Source organism: Aythya fuligula, chromosome 5, assembly GCF_009819795.1.
Source record: "Aythya fuligula isolate bAytFul2 chromosome 5, bAytFul2.pri, whole genome shotgun sequence".
Classification (NCBI taxonomy): Eukaryota; Metazoa; Chordata; class Aves; order Anseriformes; family Anatidae; genus Aythya; species Aythya fuligula.
In genome coordinates this window covers 19878408-19896584 of record NC_045563.1, presented here as the reverse complement: position 1 = coordinate 19896584, position 18177 = coordinate 19878408, and the positions used below count along the sequence as shown (strand labels likewise).

Here is an 18177-nt window from a genome sequence, read left to right as displayed (position 1 = left end):
CATCCCCCCATGGCCCTCGCCCCGAAGCGAAGGTCGCGGGCAGGTAAATGATTGAGCAGGGAGCAAAGGGCTGGGCGGCTGGCCCCTGGTCACAAGGGGTCAGTCCCTGCGGTGGCAGCACCCTCCCGCTGCCCACAGCTCCGTGCCGGCCCTAAAAACCTTCCCGGGGTTGCCCAGACATGGGCAGGACCCTTCCCTGGTGGCATCGCCCCGAGCACGGTCACCCCATGCACCAGCATTGTGGGGTGCACGGCTCTGGGGTGCCACATGCAGGGGATGTGGAGGGGTAAATATGGAGCAGGGTTTTTAAGCCTGGGATGAGGGCCATGCACCAAATTTGCCAAAATCCCTGCTGCAGGGAGGCTGGGAGTGTCTGCACCTGCAGCCCCGCGCTGCTCAGGGTGCTGGGGAGCTGGGTTTGGATGTGGGGAAGGAGAACAGGACTTGGCCCCATAGGCCAGGGACTGGAGCAGCTCTGGGCAGGCAAAAGGAGCTCCCAAGCTAATGAAAGGGAGCACGAGCACACGCTGCAGGCTTGCTGCAGAGGGTCACAGTCCACTTCCCCCCTCCTAAACACAGGCAGAGATGGCCAAATATAGCCTCCACGTGAATTCCTCAAAGAAAGCAGGGCTTGCCCAACAGCTCAGACCTGCTGAAAGCCCAGCTCCCGTTTCAGCACAGGCTCGCCTTTCAGGATGCTGCCCCAACGTCTTTGGCAGTGCTGCTGGAGGAAAGGAAGAATTTGGGAGAAAACCTGTCCTGGGATCCTGGCTTCCTTCTCCCCTCTTGCTGTGGCCCAGATCTCACTGAGCACAGGCTGGGAGCTCCCAGGCTCCAGGTCCCCATTCCGTTACGGATGGGATGCACACACCAAGCGAGGTGCAGCCCAGCACGGCTGGACCCAAGCAGAGGCCCAGGATAACCCCAGCACAGCCACCACCACGCGGAAAAGGACAGCCAGGGACTGCCCCGGCCTCCTCCTGGGCATTTTGGCAGCGCTGCAGGGATCGTTGCAGCAGCGAGCCTGGGCAGCCCCCGGCTTGGACAGGTTAGAGCTGTGTGGAGCCTGGAAGGATAATTATTAATTATTAATCTGTAGTTTAAGCAGAGGGAGCTGCCACCCAGGGGAGCGAGCTGCTTTCCTGCATGCCCACACAGAAGGGCTGGCAGCGCTGAGCTGGGCAGGAATCCCATCCCAACCATCCTCTGGGAACACGGCACCTGTGGAAATCCAGGACCCCTCTTTGTAAGCCACCCTTGCTTACAAAGCCATCCCTGCTTAGTGCAGGGATCAACCATCAGCAGGCAGAGGCTCTCTGGTCAGTGGGGGATGTCTGTAGGGCACGTGGGGGCTGATCCCAGGTAGGTTGTGAGCATTACTGTGTCCCTACACCTTCCTCCTCTACCTCTGCAGGGCTGCTGCCCCACGAGAAGGCTGTCCCATGTGCTGCCAAGCAGTGCTGCTCCAGAGACGGCTACAGGGAAGAGGCAAGCTGCAGCTTTCTGTCCTCTAAAGGGACACACAGGGTCTGGAAAGGTCTCCTCAAAAATCTGGCAAGAGCTGTGCCTCCCTGGCAGAGGCACTCAGCACTGTCACTGGCAGCCAGTTTGCACCGGTCACCACCAAGAAGTGAAACTCAAGTTTCTTTTGAGTCAGAGAAAAGCCAGCAAAATGCATCTGGACAGCAGACACGCTCCCCAGCACCCGTGGGCTGGCTGACCCCTTTGCTGATCTGCCAGACCTACTGCCCCCCGTGCTGCTCTCACCGCCACCGAGCACAGGAACACGGCTCAGTGCAGGAAACTCCTCTGGGCACTGCGCTGGCTGGGGAAGGAGGCTTCCTCTGGCTGGACGAGCACACAGCTGCACACAGTGGCATGCAGAGCGGGTACTGCCACCCCTGCTGTGGCGATGAGCTGCTCAGCGCCAGGAGACAGACCTTTCTTTCCTCTTGGACTACTTTATTTGGTAAAACTCAGACTCCACAACTGATTGAGCTTCCCAGAACTTCCCTCCCTGAGCGAGCCACAGATCCTGTGGAGAGAGAGGAGCGTGCTGTCCCTCTTAGCTTCCTCACCCAGATGTAAAAAGATCTTCCCCCTCCACGGCCGCAGGTCTCACCAGCCCCTCATGAATCCTCCAGCCCTCGCCCTCACCCTAGAGGCAGCTTTGCTTCCCCTTCCAAAAAACAAAAAAACAAAAAAAACAAACCACAACGGATCAAAAAGAATTGAAAACGAAACCGAAAGCAGGAAAAAAAATTACTAAAGACAACAGTGAAGAGTGAATCCAGGCAAGGGCATCGCCTCAGCTGGGTGCTACTGCTCACCCAACAGGAGCGACGAGCGAAGCCCAGCTCTGGGTCAGCAGCTGAGTCCGTAGGATTTGTGAATCCAAGCTGGCAATGACGTGGTGCCTGGCCAACGACCCCCCCCCCAAATCCCTAGCAAACTGGCTCCCCTTCTGAAACTCCTTCTCCCACCTCCCCTCGGGCAAGGGCCACCCGCCAGTGTTCAGTGCAGCCGGTCAGGGGTCTTCCAGCTGCAGGCGGGGAAAAGCCCCCCTTGCTTGGTGGGGAGGCAGGTGCTAGGGAAGGAGCCCGAATCCTGCTAGTGGATCCGGGTCAGCTCCTCCACGATCTTTATCAGGTCATCTACGGTGGCCTCCCTCTTCATGCCGCTGCCGTCGTCAATCTGCAGGGAGAGAAAAGGCAGGGGAGGGTGGAGACAGCAGCAGGTGCAGAAGAATGCATGCCCTCCAAGGAGGGCTCGTGTTCAGTGCGGTCTGAACTTCTGAGCGGGGTTCCTAGTGCAAGTTTCGTGAGCCCAAGCTCGTATCACCCATCTCACCTGCAAGTTTGCCACCACCTCCTGCATCTTGGGCCTGCTGATGTCCAGGAAGCTTTCAATCAGGTCGCCATCAATGAAGCCCGTAGCTGGCTCTGTCTTGCGCTCCGTGTGAAATGATCTCCAGGTGCCACCGTCAAGGAGGCAAACCCACAGGGAGTAACACCAACCCCACACCGTGTCTGGAAAAAACCTCCCCCCACTGCATCCACAGCAGTTGCTTGAGGCAGACTGACCACACTGCCTCGACAGGATCACAGAATTTGTGCCCCGATTCACAAGCCAGCCCCCAGCATTTGCTGCTGCAGGCTCCTGGCTGGGCCACAGAAGGATATAAGGAGTGCTCGATCTTGCCCACACTCTTGATGACTTTGTTCAGCCTGTTCTGCATGTCCAGCAGCAGGTTGTACCAGCTCTCCGACAGTGAGGTCACCAGTCCTGCAAAGGATAAAATGGTGATGAGGGTTCAGGGTTCAACCCAGGGCAGCCCAGGGACCCTGGGGCCACGCTGTTGCAGCTGCCAGCAGGCAGGGAGCAGATGCTGCTGGACTGGAAGCTGGTGCCTGAGAGGGCTGGGATAAGGAAGGGGTTTCAAAGAAATTCAGAGCAATTTCCTCTCCTGGCAGCTCTCCAGAGAGAAAAGTAGGTGTCTGAGGAGAGTACGGCACAGAGCACTGCGAGGCTGATGACAGAGAACACAAGGAAACCCCAGACCAGGTCCAGCAGCAGAGAAGGGGACCTGCTACCCTCCTGCCCAAGGTGGTGCTCCCTGACCCTTACCTATCATGCCATTGACTGTGCCAAAGAGAACCGATCCCTGTGTCGGAGTGGACGTCTCGCCAAGGTTCTGCATGACCAGGGACCCGTGACAGAAGACGTTGACAAACTCTCCCAGGTGGGACAGCCCCACTTCCTGCAAGTGCTGGCGCTCCTCGTCAGTCGTGGCAGCACTGAAACCCAAAGCACCCTGCTCAGTCTGTGCTGGGGTGACAGCTGAACTCCCCCCGCTCCTGTCTCACAGCTCCTCAGAGCTGTGCAAGCTTCTGCCCACCTTCCTGCCTGACACACCTCCGTAGCTGTGATGCTGAGGGGACCAGAAGGCCCTACTGCCCTGTCCCTCCTGTCACACACTGCCACATCCCCCTCCGAGCCAGCCCACCTGTCCTTCTGGCACACGAACAGGTTGAAGGCATTCTCTGCTCCCAAGAAGTTGTCGTCATCCAGGATCTCCACGGCACTCATCCAGTTTGGATTGAAGTCCCGGGCAATCTGGAAGAGGGCAAAAAGGAGATGCAGTACGGTGCGCAGGCAGCCTGCCCTGTTAACAAACATCTTCATTCCACCCAACGCCCACATTTGGGAGCAAGGTGGGATCGTCTGCCCTCTCTGCTGGATGAAGAAGCTGAGCAAAAGGCACCAACTGCCTTGGTGGAGATGGCCCTGGCCTTAGTGGCACTCAGATGATGCCAGGGCAAATGCTGACAAGCCCACGCCAAAGCCACTCTTGCAGTTTACACGCACAGATTGCCCTACTGCCTGGCCCAGCCCCAGCTACGCTGCATTTGCTGACAGACGCAGCAGTGGTCTCAGTGAGCCATCCCGAATGCACAACAGGCTGTCTGGGTGGCAGCTTCCCACTCCTGGCAGGTGACAAGCACACCTCCCGAGCCTGCACTTCACAAAGCTGCTGACACACAGCTCAGCTCCTCAGGAGCCCCGGGATTTGTCCCTCCAGGAACCACATAGATCTGCCTAAGAGAATGTCACCAGGTGACCCTGTTCTCTGTGCACAAACCTACATCATTGTATTTCAAGGGCTGGCAGGTGTGGTGAGCCAGGCTCCTCCATTTACTACCTTCAACAGCATTTCACCTGCCCAGAGTCTTCTGGAACAGGTAATGCACACTCCCAGCACCTCTCTGACCGAGTGAATGTTCTTCCTGAAGAATATACCTGCTAGAACTCTAATGCTTGTAACCTGAAATTGTTTCGGTGACTAGTTCTAATGTTTGGTAGTTAGATACCATTGCAGAAACTGTAGTATCTGTTTTAAAACTGCAGTTCAGCCAAAACACCCATTGTGCTGTTGGCTGACAGCAAACAATATCTTTGGACTTGTCTGATAAATTACAGCATCTACAGCGATAAGAGAAGTGAAGGCCTCTTCTTTCTTGAAGACCTTTTCCAACCTAAACGATTCTACGACTATCCAACACCAGTGATACCTCCTCAAAGTTTCCTTCCATGGGCTTGTATGCAAGGAGCAGGACAGATCGCATCAGATCTCCCACAAGGATGAAGTCTCCCTTGGTCTTCAGGTAGAGCGCCATGATGTTGTTGTAATGGTTGCACTCTGTGCGCAGCTCCTTCTCAGCTGTCCACTCGTACAGGCGCACCTGAAGGAAGGGACACGACTCCTGAGCTATAATGGACACCCGTGCCAGCCAGGACATGCTTCTCCAAAAGAGACTGGGGACCCAGCTGACAAGCTGGACAGCTTCCAGCTCCGAAATGTGCTCATGAAGCAAGTCAGGGTCTCATGAGAGTCCTACCGTGCTGTTGATGCTGGCTAACAGCTTCCCGTTGAACTCCACCATGGAATATACAGCTCCCTTCACCTCCTTCTCAGCCAGGCTCTGCAGCTTCCCTGGAATCAATCCACAGAGTGCCAAGTTATACGTGCATCTCGCTCCCAGGGCCAGGAGGCCTTGGGGGGGCTGTTCAGACAAGCTGCTTTAAATACTGCTCTCTAGAGGATCTGTGGGCAAGTAACACAGGAGCAGCAGGACAGCAGGGGGCAGACACACAGAAAGCAAATCACAGAATGTGGTTCTTGTGAGGGATTCCTGGGTTCCTCTGGCAGATGGGGAAAAGGGGACATGCTGTGATGACCCACAGCAGTGACAAACCACTACAAATCCTCTCTGGGGACAGCTGGATCTCGGACTGCCCTCATGCAGCTAGATTTGGCCACACAAGAAGACCTTGCTCTTACCATCGGAGTAGTGGAAGACGACGATGCGGCCCTGTTTGGGCTCTGCCTCCTCAGGATACACCATGGCAGTGCCCACAATGAAGTAGGTGTTTGGATCCTTGCCGAGCTTGCAGGAGACCAGGCTGAGGGCATACTCGTTTTGCAGGAACTGGTGAGCATGAAGCACTGTGCAAAGAGGGAAAGGCAGAAACAACTGGGTCCCCTGGGTCCCAGCAGCCAGCACCCCCACAAAGGAGCAGAGCAGTTTGCCTAGGAACAGCTGGAAACTCAGGCCACGAACAAGGTGCAGGGTCAATGGCTGCCTGGAGATCCCCTCACCTATTCCCTGCCACCACCAAATCACTACGCCTTAAACCTATGACGTGTGGCTGTTGATCTTCCAGAAAAAATGCTCTGACTGAAGGGAATGTGTGAGATCACAGCTTTGTGAAGGTCACAGGTATCAGCCACGCGCTGATGAGCTTGTTCCGGAGGGGAACAGTGGCTGAGAGCGCGGGCAGCATTTGGGGCTGGTACCTTCGAAGGTGTGCTGATCTATGATGAGCAGGTTGTGCACCTCCACCTCCTCGCCAAAGGATGTCTCGTGCGGTGCTGTGCTGCTGGAGAACAGCTTGCTGGTACTCACGCTGCTGGACAGGGCCTAGGACACAGAAAGACAGGTCACATCCTCGTGCTACTTGGCACGTCCTCATGCTGCACCACGAAGGCTGAGACAATTGGGGACCAGGAGGATGAATGGGAGAAAAGGAGCTCCCTGGGCCTGAGGAATGGAGCACACTCCCTGCACCCACAGATACGCACGATGTGCCAGGCAGAGGCAATGCTGCTGAGCAAGAGCATTAATAGAAAAATTAACACAGTGCTGAAGTTCCCACCACAGCTTTTGCCTGAAGGGGACTTGTGTCTGCACCTCTGAGAGAAGGAAACCACTCGACACCAAAGAGAAGCCTGTACAAGGGACTGAAGGAGCAGCGTTCAAAACAAAGGTGATCAGACAGAACAGTGAGCATGCTGAGGCTGCCAGAGAGCAGCACAGAGAGACCCTGACACCACCACAGAGAGCTCTTACCACCCCATCTCCTCCCAGGCTGCCAAAGGGAGAGCCTGTACTCAGAGCTTTGGAAGAGAAGATTGTTAAGGAAAATCTGCGACATGGTTTGGGCTAAGGAGCTTCAGTACCCACAGCCCAGAGCTCAGGGACGACCTAGCAGTTACCCCTCACCTGGGTGCTGGCGCTGGGTCTGAGCGCGGTGGTGCCCCCACTGGCATCCTGCACCTCGATGCGACTTGAGAGCACGCCAAAACACTGTGATACCTCTTGGTAGCAGATTTTCCTGCAGGACAGAGAGCTGTGTGAGCAGCAATGCCAGGACAGACCGCTCCAGGGAGAAACTACAAGGAAAGACCTGCTTCCTTGCACAGACTACTCTCAGCACACGCCACTGATTTGGTCTGTGTGCTAAACTGAGCCTGCAATAGGAACACTGACTGCAGAGCTTGCCTCTCCCCATGGTGAAATCTCCCCCAGTTTTGTCCTGTGCAGCAGAATAAGGGCCCCTCGAACCAGACTCCCCCTTCCACTGCTCAGCTCGGCTCACCTGGGTGATTCGTAGAGGGGAACTGTGCGGATGTGCAGCTTCTGGATCTCATCGATGGTGCCGATTGTCAGAGTGCTGTTATTGGCCAGCGCCAAGCTGTACAGGAGGAGAACTCAGCAATGGGGCTTGTAAGGCTTCAAGCACAGCCAAGAATCTCCCTCTTCTTCCCACCCCCAAAACTGCTAGTCATCGGATCCCCTTCCCATACTGTGCAGATCCAAGCAGGGTGGCCAAATCAGTGCAACATCTAGGGTTACTGATGCACAGAAGAGAGGGACAGGGCTTAAGAGACAGGACCACGCATACCCGTGTTCTCATGAGAGACCCAACAAGCAGCACAAGGGACTGATCATTGTCCTGGGAGAATCCAGCGCCAGGACTGCTGTATGCCATGCAAGTATTGATGGAAAAAGCTCTCCCACTGACCAGACTCAGGCATACTTCTCTCCTGGACATGGTAAGATGGAGCTCCCAGGCTGAGCAGCCCACCCTGCACCTCGTTTATGCCAGTACAGAGCCTAAAGCTCCCCCTCTCTGTGTCAGGCAAGGCAAGGTGCAGGCTCACCTGTCGGGATACCCATCCGAGTTGAGGGGACACATGTAGTTCACTTCCTTCAGGTTGACGTTGGAGAAAACCAGCTTGTGGTTACTGCTGTAGATGACGGTGGGGCGGTCAGAGCAGGCGAACACGTTGGTGGTGGACAGAGAGCGGAAAGTCCTCAGGACAGTGGGCTGCGTCCCCAGGGTCACCTTCTTGCGGTCACTCAGCAAACCTGCAGAAAAGGAGCAGTGGTGTTGGGGGCTGCCCCAACAGAGCTTGCAGGAGCAGGGCAGCAGAGAGGAACGTGGCTGTGACGTGCTGGGAAGAAATGAGTGCGAGTAAACGCATCCTGCTGGCAGCAGAGAAATGGATACAAGCATCAACCTCCTTTCTCTGCAGTCCCTTGGAGAAATCCACCAACTCACAGTACCTACAGCCAGTCTCACGTGAGCACAACTACCTCACTGTGAGAAAGAAGTAACGTTTGGAAGGACAGAGAGATCTCCAGAAGGATGAAAAAAAAAGTATATCAAGCAAATAAGAGGGTGTAAGTCCAGCCACCTTCCCAGGCAGCCCACTCGGTGCTAGGCCCTGTAGTTACCTGTCTCGAGACTGAGCCCAAAGTAGAAGAGCGCCCCATCTCCCAGGGCACACAGAAGGTAATGGCTGCTCTCAAAGGTCGTCATCAGGATGGAGCGAGGGATAATTTCTGCAGGGAACAGAAGAAGAGAAGGCTGATGTCACTCACGGCTCAACCAGGTCAGTCCCTGCTGCCCCCAGCCTCAGGAGAGCCCTACCTCCGCCCAGCATCTCTTTGTGCAGCAGCTCAAACGAAGGCAGCTTCAGGATGCGGGCAGAGATGTCAGTCCAGAGCCCGATCGCACACAGTGGGGACATGCCGTTAGTGTCCCCCAAAGGAGTGATGTCCAGGCAGGCAACTTCATGCTCCATTTCTGTGCAGCTGGCAGGAAGGAGAAATCAGACAGGAGTCAGCCCGGAGCCCAAGGACAGACAGGAAAGGCTGAGAGCCTGTGGGCCAGGAGGAGAGATGTGTACTCACCTGATCTGCCTGAGCTCCTGGGGTCGGATCTCCAGGTAATACAGGGCTCGTCCCACAGCCACCACCACCTGGTTGCTGTTACAGGAAGCCACGCTGATGTTCTTCCCATTGGGCTCTTTCCACTCGCTCACCAGGGCTTTGGGTTCCTGACTGACCAGTCTCACAGAGGCAGAGGTGATCTGAGGAGAAAGAACATGTCTGCTCGGAGCCAGGACAACACCTCACTTTTTACACCTGCCCAAAGAAGTACTGCAGCCCCTGCCATGATGCACAGCACAGACCTAAATTACCTCCACAGATGAAAAGGGCTACAGAGTCAAGATGAGAAGGATGTCTCCTCTAGAAGGAGCATTACCTGGATCAACTGCTGATGTGCCACATTGCCACAGAAGAAAGTCTGCTGATCATCCACAAACCCGGTGAGCTCCGTCTCTTCTACCTCCTCTCCATTTAACATAAGAACCCTAAAGGGAAAAAGAGATCCTGTTATGTCATGCTCCAACAGGCGGCCGAGAGCCTGGCTCAGCCCTAACCCCACCTTACCTGGTCTGGCCAACGAAGGACAGCACCAAGGTATTGTCGGTCTCACGATGACAATCCGACCTCAGGGGCCACAAGCCTGCAACAGAGAGGCCACGTGCTCACAGCAAATACTACAAAAAGCTGGTGGGTGGAAGTCCCCCACCCACACCCCATCCTCAGTCCGCTCACAAGGAATGTCCCCACTGGGCCCCCTCAGGTCACGGGGTGCATCAGACAGCACCAAACAGCTCACACACCTTTAATTCCCGGCAGGTCGATGCTGGCATGCTCGTGAATCCCAATGCCGTTCCGGATGATCCGTAGCGAACCCTCTTTAAACGCACCCGAGCACGTGACCAGCTGGAAAAAAAAGCAAATATTTACCACTTGCTGCTGGGAAGCACCCCCAGCACTCCTTGCAGTGATGGACTCAGGCTAAGATGGGGTCCCCATCTTCCTTGCTTCTCAGAGGAAGCTCTTTGGCAGCTGACCCTTCCCCATGGCAGGAGAGAAAATACTTCCTTGTTAACAGAGGTGCCCAAGAAGAAGCCCTCCCACCCATAACCACTCTTCAGTGAAAGACCTCAAATCCTTCCCTGCTGCAGGATAATACTTTTAACAATAAATGGATTTCAGTCTTTTCCTTCCACGGATGCCCTCCACACACCTTGCAGGCCCAGACATCCCCAGGACAGAGAACTTCAAGGCAGGATCAACATTACCTGCCCTTGGCCTTGTCTTTCCAGGTCTACTACACACATGTCGACGATGGGACCGAGGTTGGTGAAGGTCTCCATAGCCACTACATAGGAGCCCTGCTCATTGCTGTCCACGTTGAGCTACGAACAAACACAGTCATTGGTTTCCAACAAGAAAGGTCAAGTGGAAAGCAGAAGGTAGAAAAGGAAAAGAAAGGAAAGTTTCCATCCATATGTATACACCTCTTGCAAACAGGATGAAAGCGGATGTATGAATCCTGTCTGAACACACAATTAGGCTAGGACAAGGCCCCCACTTACCTTCACAAGCTGGGAATCCCCAAGCCGAGAGCCAACAAACACCACACCGTTGTCCAGGTAGGTCAAGCACTCTGCAATGGATGTCTGGGAATTGCAAGGAGACAGATGAACCATCCTTAGCATGACAAGGGCTCTGCCATGCCTCCCAAGCACTACGCCTGAACTGCAGCCCAACAGAAAGACCCTGGACACAGGGGAGGAATTTAAGCCCTTTGCAGAACCCACAGAGTCCAAACTTCTCCCAGGGATGGTGTGCAAACACCCTGCAAAAACCCATGAAAATGCTGTAAACGTTCAAATGCCCGAATCAGGAATTCCCCAAGCCAAATCCAGCAACTGAACATTTGGAGCTGACAGCTGTGGGGAGTGAAATATCACTCCAACCTGGGCTCCAAAGAAACACTGCTCCTGCCATTCATCTGCCTGCAGAGCCCCCCGACCCTGTGGTGAGAAGCAGCAGGGACACAGCGTTGACGTGGCAGCATCCTACCTCACCGAGCAGTTCCACACGCAGGTCCTTCAAGGTGACTGTGCCGTCCATCTGTTCCTCCTTCTCCAGAAGCAGCATGAAGAGGCGTCCTTCCATGTCCCCCAGCAGGTAACGGGACCCGTTGGGATCCACGCGGTTGTGGCACACGATTGTGCTTTGCTACGTGCAAAGGAGGAAGTGTTAGGAAGCCACTGCAACGGCACCACCTCTGTACACGCCGGAGGGGAACAACCACATCCACAGCACGCCAGCTGCTTGCTGGAACCACAGCCAAATCCCACACCAAGGCACTCTTCCTGCGTGGAGGGAGAGGGCTGGATTCACCCCGTAATCAACTGTAGCAGCAAACACAGCCAGCAGCTGTGGGCAAACAGCCTCACTTTGGGTATCTAGAAAGTGCTTCACGTTCCCAAATAACATGTCCCTAACTTGCTCATAGCCCAGGGACGATGCCATCAGAACCTTTTTTTCTAATTCTGAGCCTTTCACAGATGTGTTGCAGAGATGCTGCCTGGGACCCGAAGAGCTCCGAGCCTGCTCCATTTCTGGACAGAAGCTCTGCAGACGTTTTGCTCTGCGGGGTAGGTGCTGCCTGGCCTCCCGTCTAAGGATTTGGTTTAAAAACCCTGATCTTGCAGATCTTCACTGGATGCAAGCATTCTACTGGCCTCAAGAGCCAACGTGCCTGCGCTCTGACTGCAGGTCAAGGCAGTTTTGTACACCAGCAGTGTGGGAGAGCTGCTCTACTCACTCCAGTATAATGAACCCTCCAGCACAGAGCCCCAGCAGCAGTCCAGTAGCCCGTAGGCGTTCACGCAACAATTAGTGTTTTTTGTACCTAAGATTTATAACTCTTTTCCAGCCCATCATTATTTCCCGCTTGAAAGGACCTTTTGATCACAGCTCAGGCCCTCTTTCAGCCCTGAGCAGCACCTCAGCCGTGCCATTTGTGCTTCCTGTACCATTTAAATGTGGGAGCTGGCCCGTCCCTCTGACAGAAACCACAAGCTCAAGTTCCATCACAAACTGTGTGAGTCTTTTTTCCTTTGAACAAGTGCCCCAATCATACATGGCTGGACTCAAGTCTCCAAGGGGCTCATTCATATCTTTCGCTGCCTGAACTGAAACCAGGCGCTGGCCTGGACCAATGCCCAAACCACTCACTACCTCCTAATTAATCCGTTTCTCTGGGGCCCTAACGGGATTTCAGCTTTACTGCAGCCATTTCCGAGTACTCCACAGAGAGCAGAGCCACACAGGACAGTGCAAGCACACACTGACACACCCTTACAAGGATCACGCATGTCCCTCAGTCCTCCAAAACACAGGTCAGCCATCGTGCAAAACACCTATGCTCACCGAAGCTCTAGAATTAAGTGGCCCTACTAGGCCACACCTGGAGACCAGAACAGTTTAAATTCCTGACTACAAGTGGCCCAGCACCCTCCCAGCACTCCCAGACATGCCTGAAAACAGAGGAACTACAGGGGACAATTCTAGATGTCAGCAGTTGCTCACCTTGATGATAGGGGGAGCTATAGCCAGGTATTTATCTCCGTTGTGATAGGTGATGGACTCCTGCCCAATGATGATTGCACCTCCAAAAGGCTCTGGCACTGTGCAGGGGAGAAGAGAAACGTCTTACCAGAGAACCTGTGCAGCACAAACAAGGTGTTCAGCCTCAAGGATCAAACAGAAGGGAAGATCCTGCACAAAGGCCTGACCTGCGATGACCATGGAGGCTTCAGCCTCTACGTTCTCCTGCTTCCAGGGACCTTTGTTGAATTCCTTCTCACGCAGAGACACCTCGTACGTCTTTACATGCCGGCCCTGAGGGTCCTGAAAGAGAAGGCACAAATGAGCACGGACACCCACAACAGCCCTGTGTGCACAGCACCAGAGGCTCCTGAGGCTGAGCCGATGAGCAACCGCAGAGCAAGGCAGCGCTGCCCCATCACCCAGTGACCAGAGCTGCTGAGCCTCTCCATCCTGCCCCCCAGTTCAGGCTGCAGCTGCACGTGGGCCCGAACGCACGCACCCTCAGCCACACTTTCCCTAAATGTATCTGTACGTAGACCAACCTTTAGAGAAATCCCTCTGCCAAAAGAGACTGGAAACGATTTTTCCATTTTTATACCCACAAGCGATTTTCTGGGCATCGCACTCATCTGACGCACGGCTCTCTGCAGAGCTGGGTATGAGTGGCACTGCACAGCACTGCCACCGCCCCCAGCTCCAGCAAGGCGCTCAGGAATTCAGCTCGGCTCTAACGGCACAGGTGCCAGAGCAGCTGAGCGCCCAGCTCCGTGCTCCTCAGCCTTTTCAGCCTGGTTTCCTGAGGCAACAATCTGCTCGCTTGCTGAACAATCCTCTGCTGTCTCTGCTGTTCCAGCAATTCCCACCCTGGTGGGCAATTTCAGCCAAACCTGAGAGGGAACAGAGGCCTCGGAGGCAGAGCCCACGTGGAAATAAAGGGTATAGGAAAGGAGTCCACACTAACAGGCACTTGGGAGCCCATGTAGGAACGGGACACAGGAGCAGTCAGGGCACAGAGAAGCCTTTGATCGTAACCCACTGGCCTATTTCACGCCTCAAAAGCCGAGACAAGGCTCTAAGCCACGAGGAACCAGGTTTCCTCAGAGACGTTGTTTGCAAAACTACTTTAAAAGAGCCGTTCATCTTTTTATTTATTATGCCTTACCACTTTCCAGACCTAAGTAAAAGTGGGTTTTGCTCCCTGTGGCTGTTGGCCCTGTAAGCAAACACTCACAGGAAAGCCGGGTACCTCCTGGCTCACCCCTCAAAGCCTCTGAGCTCAGCAAACCCTCACCAACAGCACTCGGCAGCCCGACGTCTGGGCACGGCGAGAAGCAACGAGCAGCGCCAGTGGACAGAGAAGGGGAAGTCGGGGAGAAACGGATACACAGGGAGGAGAGAGATGAGGAATTAGCACAACCAGAGCATATCCTGTATGTGTTAAAGCTGAAGCGAGGCTGTTAGAATGGCAGAAGAGCTGTTAATGTGACTTTGGCATTTCTAGGCCTTTTTACTCCACACAACAGAAGTTCTCAAGCCTTTTTTTCTTTTCTTTTTTTTTTTTTTTTAATAAACTTGCTCATTTTTGTATCTTCCTCTGGTTTCATATCTACACAAGAATCATCTCAGACACTCAATGCTATTCTGCTCGATCCAAATCCTGTGACAATGATTAATAAATTGAGAAGGAATCAGAGAAAGCAGCAGCTTGGAAACGTTCCCCCTCCACACACACACACAGTCAGACTCCCAGGAACCAAAGCAAACCCAGCGTTTTACATAAGGCCTCATGAGTCAGAACTCGCATCTCACTCCTGCTGCAAGGGTAAAATTGATCTATCAGACGTGGAAATAGATAATTTATCTGTACAACACCTGTTTATAACTACTAAAGAATTGCTCTCAGTTTGTCTGTATCGTAAACGTGCCAGATTCCTTGAGATAAGACCCTTTTTGCTAGCTGACTGCAGGATGACCGAGCTCCTTTAGGATGCTCTTGAGGACCGAGTGGAAACTTGCGCTTCTGTCCAAGCTCTGACACAGAGTTTAAGAATTTGGCCAACTCACTGTCCCTCTCTGCCTGTTTCCCCACCTGACAACAGCAGCAGCACAAATCAAACCCTCAGGGGCTCCCAGCGCTTCTCCGAGCTGCACGCTGCCGCTGCCAGCTCTGGGGACGTCACCCATGAAGCAAGACAAAACCACAAAGAGCATCGCCAGCCACTCCTGCTGCATATTTCTACAGCGAGGACAGGCTAAAAGAGCTTCCCTTCTGACACCAAGCTGCAAAGTGTCACGGGATAAAAATAGGGCTCCATAGACGCTCCTCGCTCAGACAAACAAGGACTGCCACGTGTTCTGAAAGCTTGTTTGGAGGCCAAGGGAGAGCGGCAAGGTGTGCAGATGGGAAGAAAGTGCACAGGGCAGGGGGAGAGCACTGTCCTGACGCAGGGGGGCTGGGCTGCTCTCCCGAACCCTTACTTACACAGCAACAAAGCGATGTCTCCCAGGTCTTTTCTCACTAACTGTCCAGTGGGGTTCAAGAGCACCCACCTCTCTCGAAAATAACAGCGGTGGCTTTTGAAAACAGGGAAAAAATCAGCCCCTTGCTACCACGTGGTTGTAGCTCCCATGGTATGAGTTTGCCTCCATGACCACAGTGAACTGAATTCACACCGGATCCTGCGCTGTTGTCGCAGTAGCTCCCAGCCAGGCCCCAGCTTTGACAAAGCAAAGATAATCCCTCGTCCAGCCAGCACCGCAAAGCCTCTTTGCTTCAAAATGGAGTGTTCAGAGAGAGGCCCACAAGCACTGCCTCTGTGACAAAACACTTCTTTTTGAAGACAAAGGGAAAAGTCTCACAGCCGTGTTTGTATGAAGGAACTGAGCAGGCTCTGATCCACCTGGAAGGACCCACGTGCTCCTCTTAATCATTTAGCACAGAAACAGGCCCCTCCAGAAGCATCAGCTGCCCAGCTCTCCTGGGGGAGAGCATTTCTTTGCCTCTCCCAGAAGTGGAAAAGCACAGCACTAAGGAACATGGGTTTGCCTCGGCTATGAAACGAGCCTGCAGGACCCAGACCTGTCTCTTACTCCCCTCTCAACCACAGCACTGCTTTCCGCAGGCTCCAGCACACCACCAATGCTCCAGCCCCTTTGGAAAACCTTTGAAAGGAGACCTTGGCTCGTGCAGGTCAGCGCAGCAACCCTCTGCTCGAGTCACGGATGGAGAACAAGGTACCTGGTAGACGAAGCAGATGGTCGGGGCCTGGCAGCCGTAGAGGAACTTCACGTCGATGACCTGGAGCTCCTCCAGGCGGATGTTAAAAGCCTTCAACTCCTTGTTCTCCCGGTCCAGGGGGATGACCTTGAAGAGGCCGTCGTAGAGCCGCAGGCCAATCATCCGGCACTCGGGGTCAATGATGCCGATGATCCCGGTCTCCGAGGGACGGCCGATGCGATCCTGAGCAGGAGACCCATGGAGATGGGAAAGAGCGTGACCACATGCTCCAGGAGCAGAACCCGCAGCTGGCTTTGTAACCCCAGCTCCCTACCCAACGACCTCAGGGTCGCTGACGGAGGGCAGCGCTCCCCACTGGTGTGAAGCGCTCTGATATCCGTGACCAAAGCTCACCCTCCAAAAATCCAGCACTGTTATCTCCCTCCTGCAGGCCCCTCAGCTTTGCTTGTCAGGAGCTGCTATCAGCACCTCCATGTCACGAGGCAGAACCATGGCACGGGAAGATTAAGTACTTTTTTGGCCCCAAACACACCAACACATTACTGACAGGACGTGCCCACCTACGCTTCCTGCCCCTAACCCCCTGCTCAGCTTCGCTCACAGTCAGTCAGCAGAAGCTCAGCACCTGGAAACAGATGGGATGTATTTTGGCTTGCCAGCTGACAGAAATCGTTTGGATATGGAACAACAAAAAGCCAAAAAGACATGGGGATCCTTGACCTGCTGGAAAGGTGTGATTTTAACCAGCAAAAAGCAGAACAGAGCACACCAACAGTTATTAAGCTCACTGTACAGCCACAAAGCCAAAAGTAAATTCAGCAGTCGTGCTTCTGGTATGCAGTGCGTAGGGACTGGTCACAAAACACCGGAGGAACCATTTTGGAGAAAAAAAAAAAAAACTTTGGAGAAAAAAAAAATACACTTGGGTTTTGAGTACTAAATCTCTTTAAAGTTGGAGCACCTCAAATCAACCTTATTATTCTGCAAACTGCTCTAAGAACACAGCTGGAGCTGTGTCCTCAGTCCCCGAGGCTTGCTCACTGGCTCAGAAAACCTTTAGAAATAACAGTGCCAGCAGCTGAACCCGGCTAGGGTCCCTGGTAGGTAAAAAATCCTAAATATCAAGGCAGATGCCTGTCACACAGATGCACCTCTGCCACTAACAAGGCAAATCTGGCCCCACGGAAGAGAAGCTGCCTCCCCCCAGACTCGAGCAGGAGCTGCAGCGCTGCTCACCTGCACGTTGCCGTGGGCGCGGGTGATAATGTCGATGCTGTCCCCGTTCTGCTTGTACTCCAGGATGCAGGCGTTGTACTTGGCCGTCAGGATGAAGAGCAGATCCTTGCTCTCGCCCTGCGAAGGAAGGGCCGGGGGGTGCCGTCAGGGGAGGGCTGAGAGGGAGCAACCCCACGCCCGCACGGCAGGCAGCCCCCTCCCGCAGCAGCACACCCACCTTGGGGCGGAAGAGCTCCATGACGGCGGTCTTGCCATACATGCCCACCTCCTTGACGGGCCGCAGCCCCTCGGCCGTCACCACGTAGATCTCCAGCCGCGTGTTCTTGGCGATCAGCAGGTTCAGGTCCTCCGCCGAGGTGAAGTGCCCTGAAAGAGAAACAGAGAGATGCCGTCAGCCCCCACCGCAGCGGGGCGACAGCTCGGGGTGCTCCCCCCGAGCCAGCTCACAACCCGGGGGGCCCATCCCGAGACCCCAACACCACCCCCACCACCTCCCCCCCAGCTCCCCGCCTTCCCTGGGGAGCCCCCCAGCCACAAACTCTCCTCGCCACCCCCCAAAAACCCTGCAGCGAGGTGAGACCCTGACACCAGCCCCCACCCCGCAGCCCCCCAACCCCCCCCGATACCCTCAGCTCCCTAAAACCTCACCCCCCCACCCCCAGAGGGGCCCCACCGCCCCCCAACCCCCCAAAACCCACCCGCAGCCCCCCCAGAGCCTCGAACCACCCCCAGCCCCCCCCCGGCGCCCCCACTCCCTCAGCTCCCCCTCAAGGAACCCCGACCCCCCCCCGCTCCCCTCAGCACCCCCAGGCCCCCCCCCCAGCCCGGAGCACCCCCAGAGGCCCCACGCCCCCCCCGCCGCCCCCCAGCCCCGGTATCCCCCCGGTACCGGTAACGCAGCCGTTAACGGCCGTCGGCTTCTGGGCCGTCACCACGTAGTTGTAGGACATGGCGGCGGCGGCGGCGGGGCCCGGCCGGGCGGAGCGGGGGGCGCGGGGGGCACGGGGAGCACCGGGAGCGGGGCCTCAGCGCGGCCTCTCCGCCGCCGCCACCGCCACCTCCCCTTCCGCCCGCCGCCGCCGTGACGTCAGC

The 18177-nt window shown here is 55.2% G+C and overlaps 1 protein-coding gene across 1 annotated transcript; it reads right to left on the bottom strand.

Moving 5' to 3' along the window:
• Positions 1 to 1941: 1941 nt before the first annotated feature.
• Positions 1942 to 18144, bottom strand: DDB1 (damage specific DNA binding protein 1). Its single transcript, XM_032189091.1, has 27 exons — positions 17975 to 18144; positions 17303 to 17451; positions 17086 to 17202; positions 15850 to 16071; positions 12797 to 12911; positions 12591 to 12688; positions 11073 to 11231; positions 10583 to 10666; positions 10286 to 10402; positions 9821 to 9923; positions 9585 to 9660; positions 9397 to 9505; positions 9042 to 9220; positions 8779 to 8942; positions 8583 to 8690; positions 8006 to 8213; positions 7441 to 7536; positions 7065 to 7176; positions 6359 to 6482; positions 5843 to 6007; positions 5400 to 5494; positions 5073 to 5243; positions 4007 to 4116; positions 3628 to 3797; positions 3183 to 3285; positions 2851 to 2974; positions 1942 to 2694 (listed from the first exon to the last, which is right to left on the bottom strand). Exons 1-27 carry the CDS (start codon positions 18033 to 18035, stop codon positions 2611 to 2613), a joined length of 3423 nt encoding a protein of 1140 aa, XP_032044982.1. The 5' UTR covers positions 18036 to 18144; the 3' UTR covers positions 1942 to 2610.
• Positions 18145 to 18177: the final 33 nt, after the last annotated feature.

Bases quoted from the DNA above. Each gene is read 5' to 3' on its own strand.
- DDB1 (XM_032189091.1), bottom strand. From the start codon at position 18,035: ATGTCCTACAACTACGTGGTGACGGCCCAGAAGCCGACGGCCGTTAAC. The intron at 12,912-15,849 runs GTACCTTGTTCT...CTTCTCTTTCAG, and splicing joins CCATCTGCTTCGTCTACCAG to GACCCTCAGGGCCGGCATGT. The intron at 9,221-9,396 runs GTAATGCTCCTT...CTTTCTCCTCAG, and splicing joins CACATCAGCAGTTGATCCAG to ATCACCTCTGCCTCTGTGAG.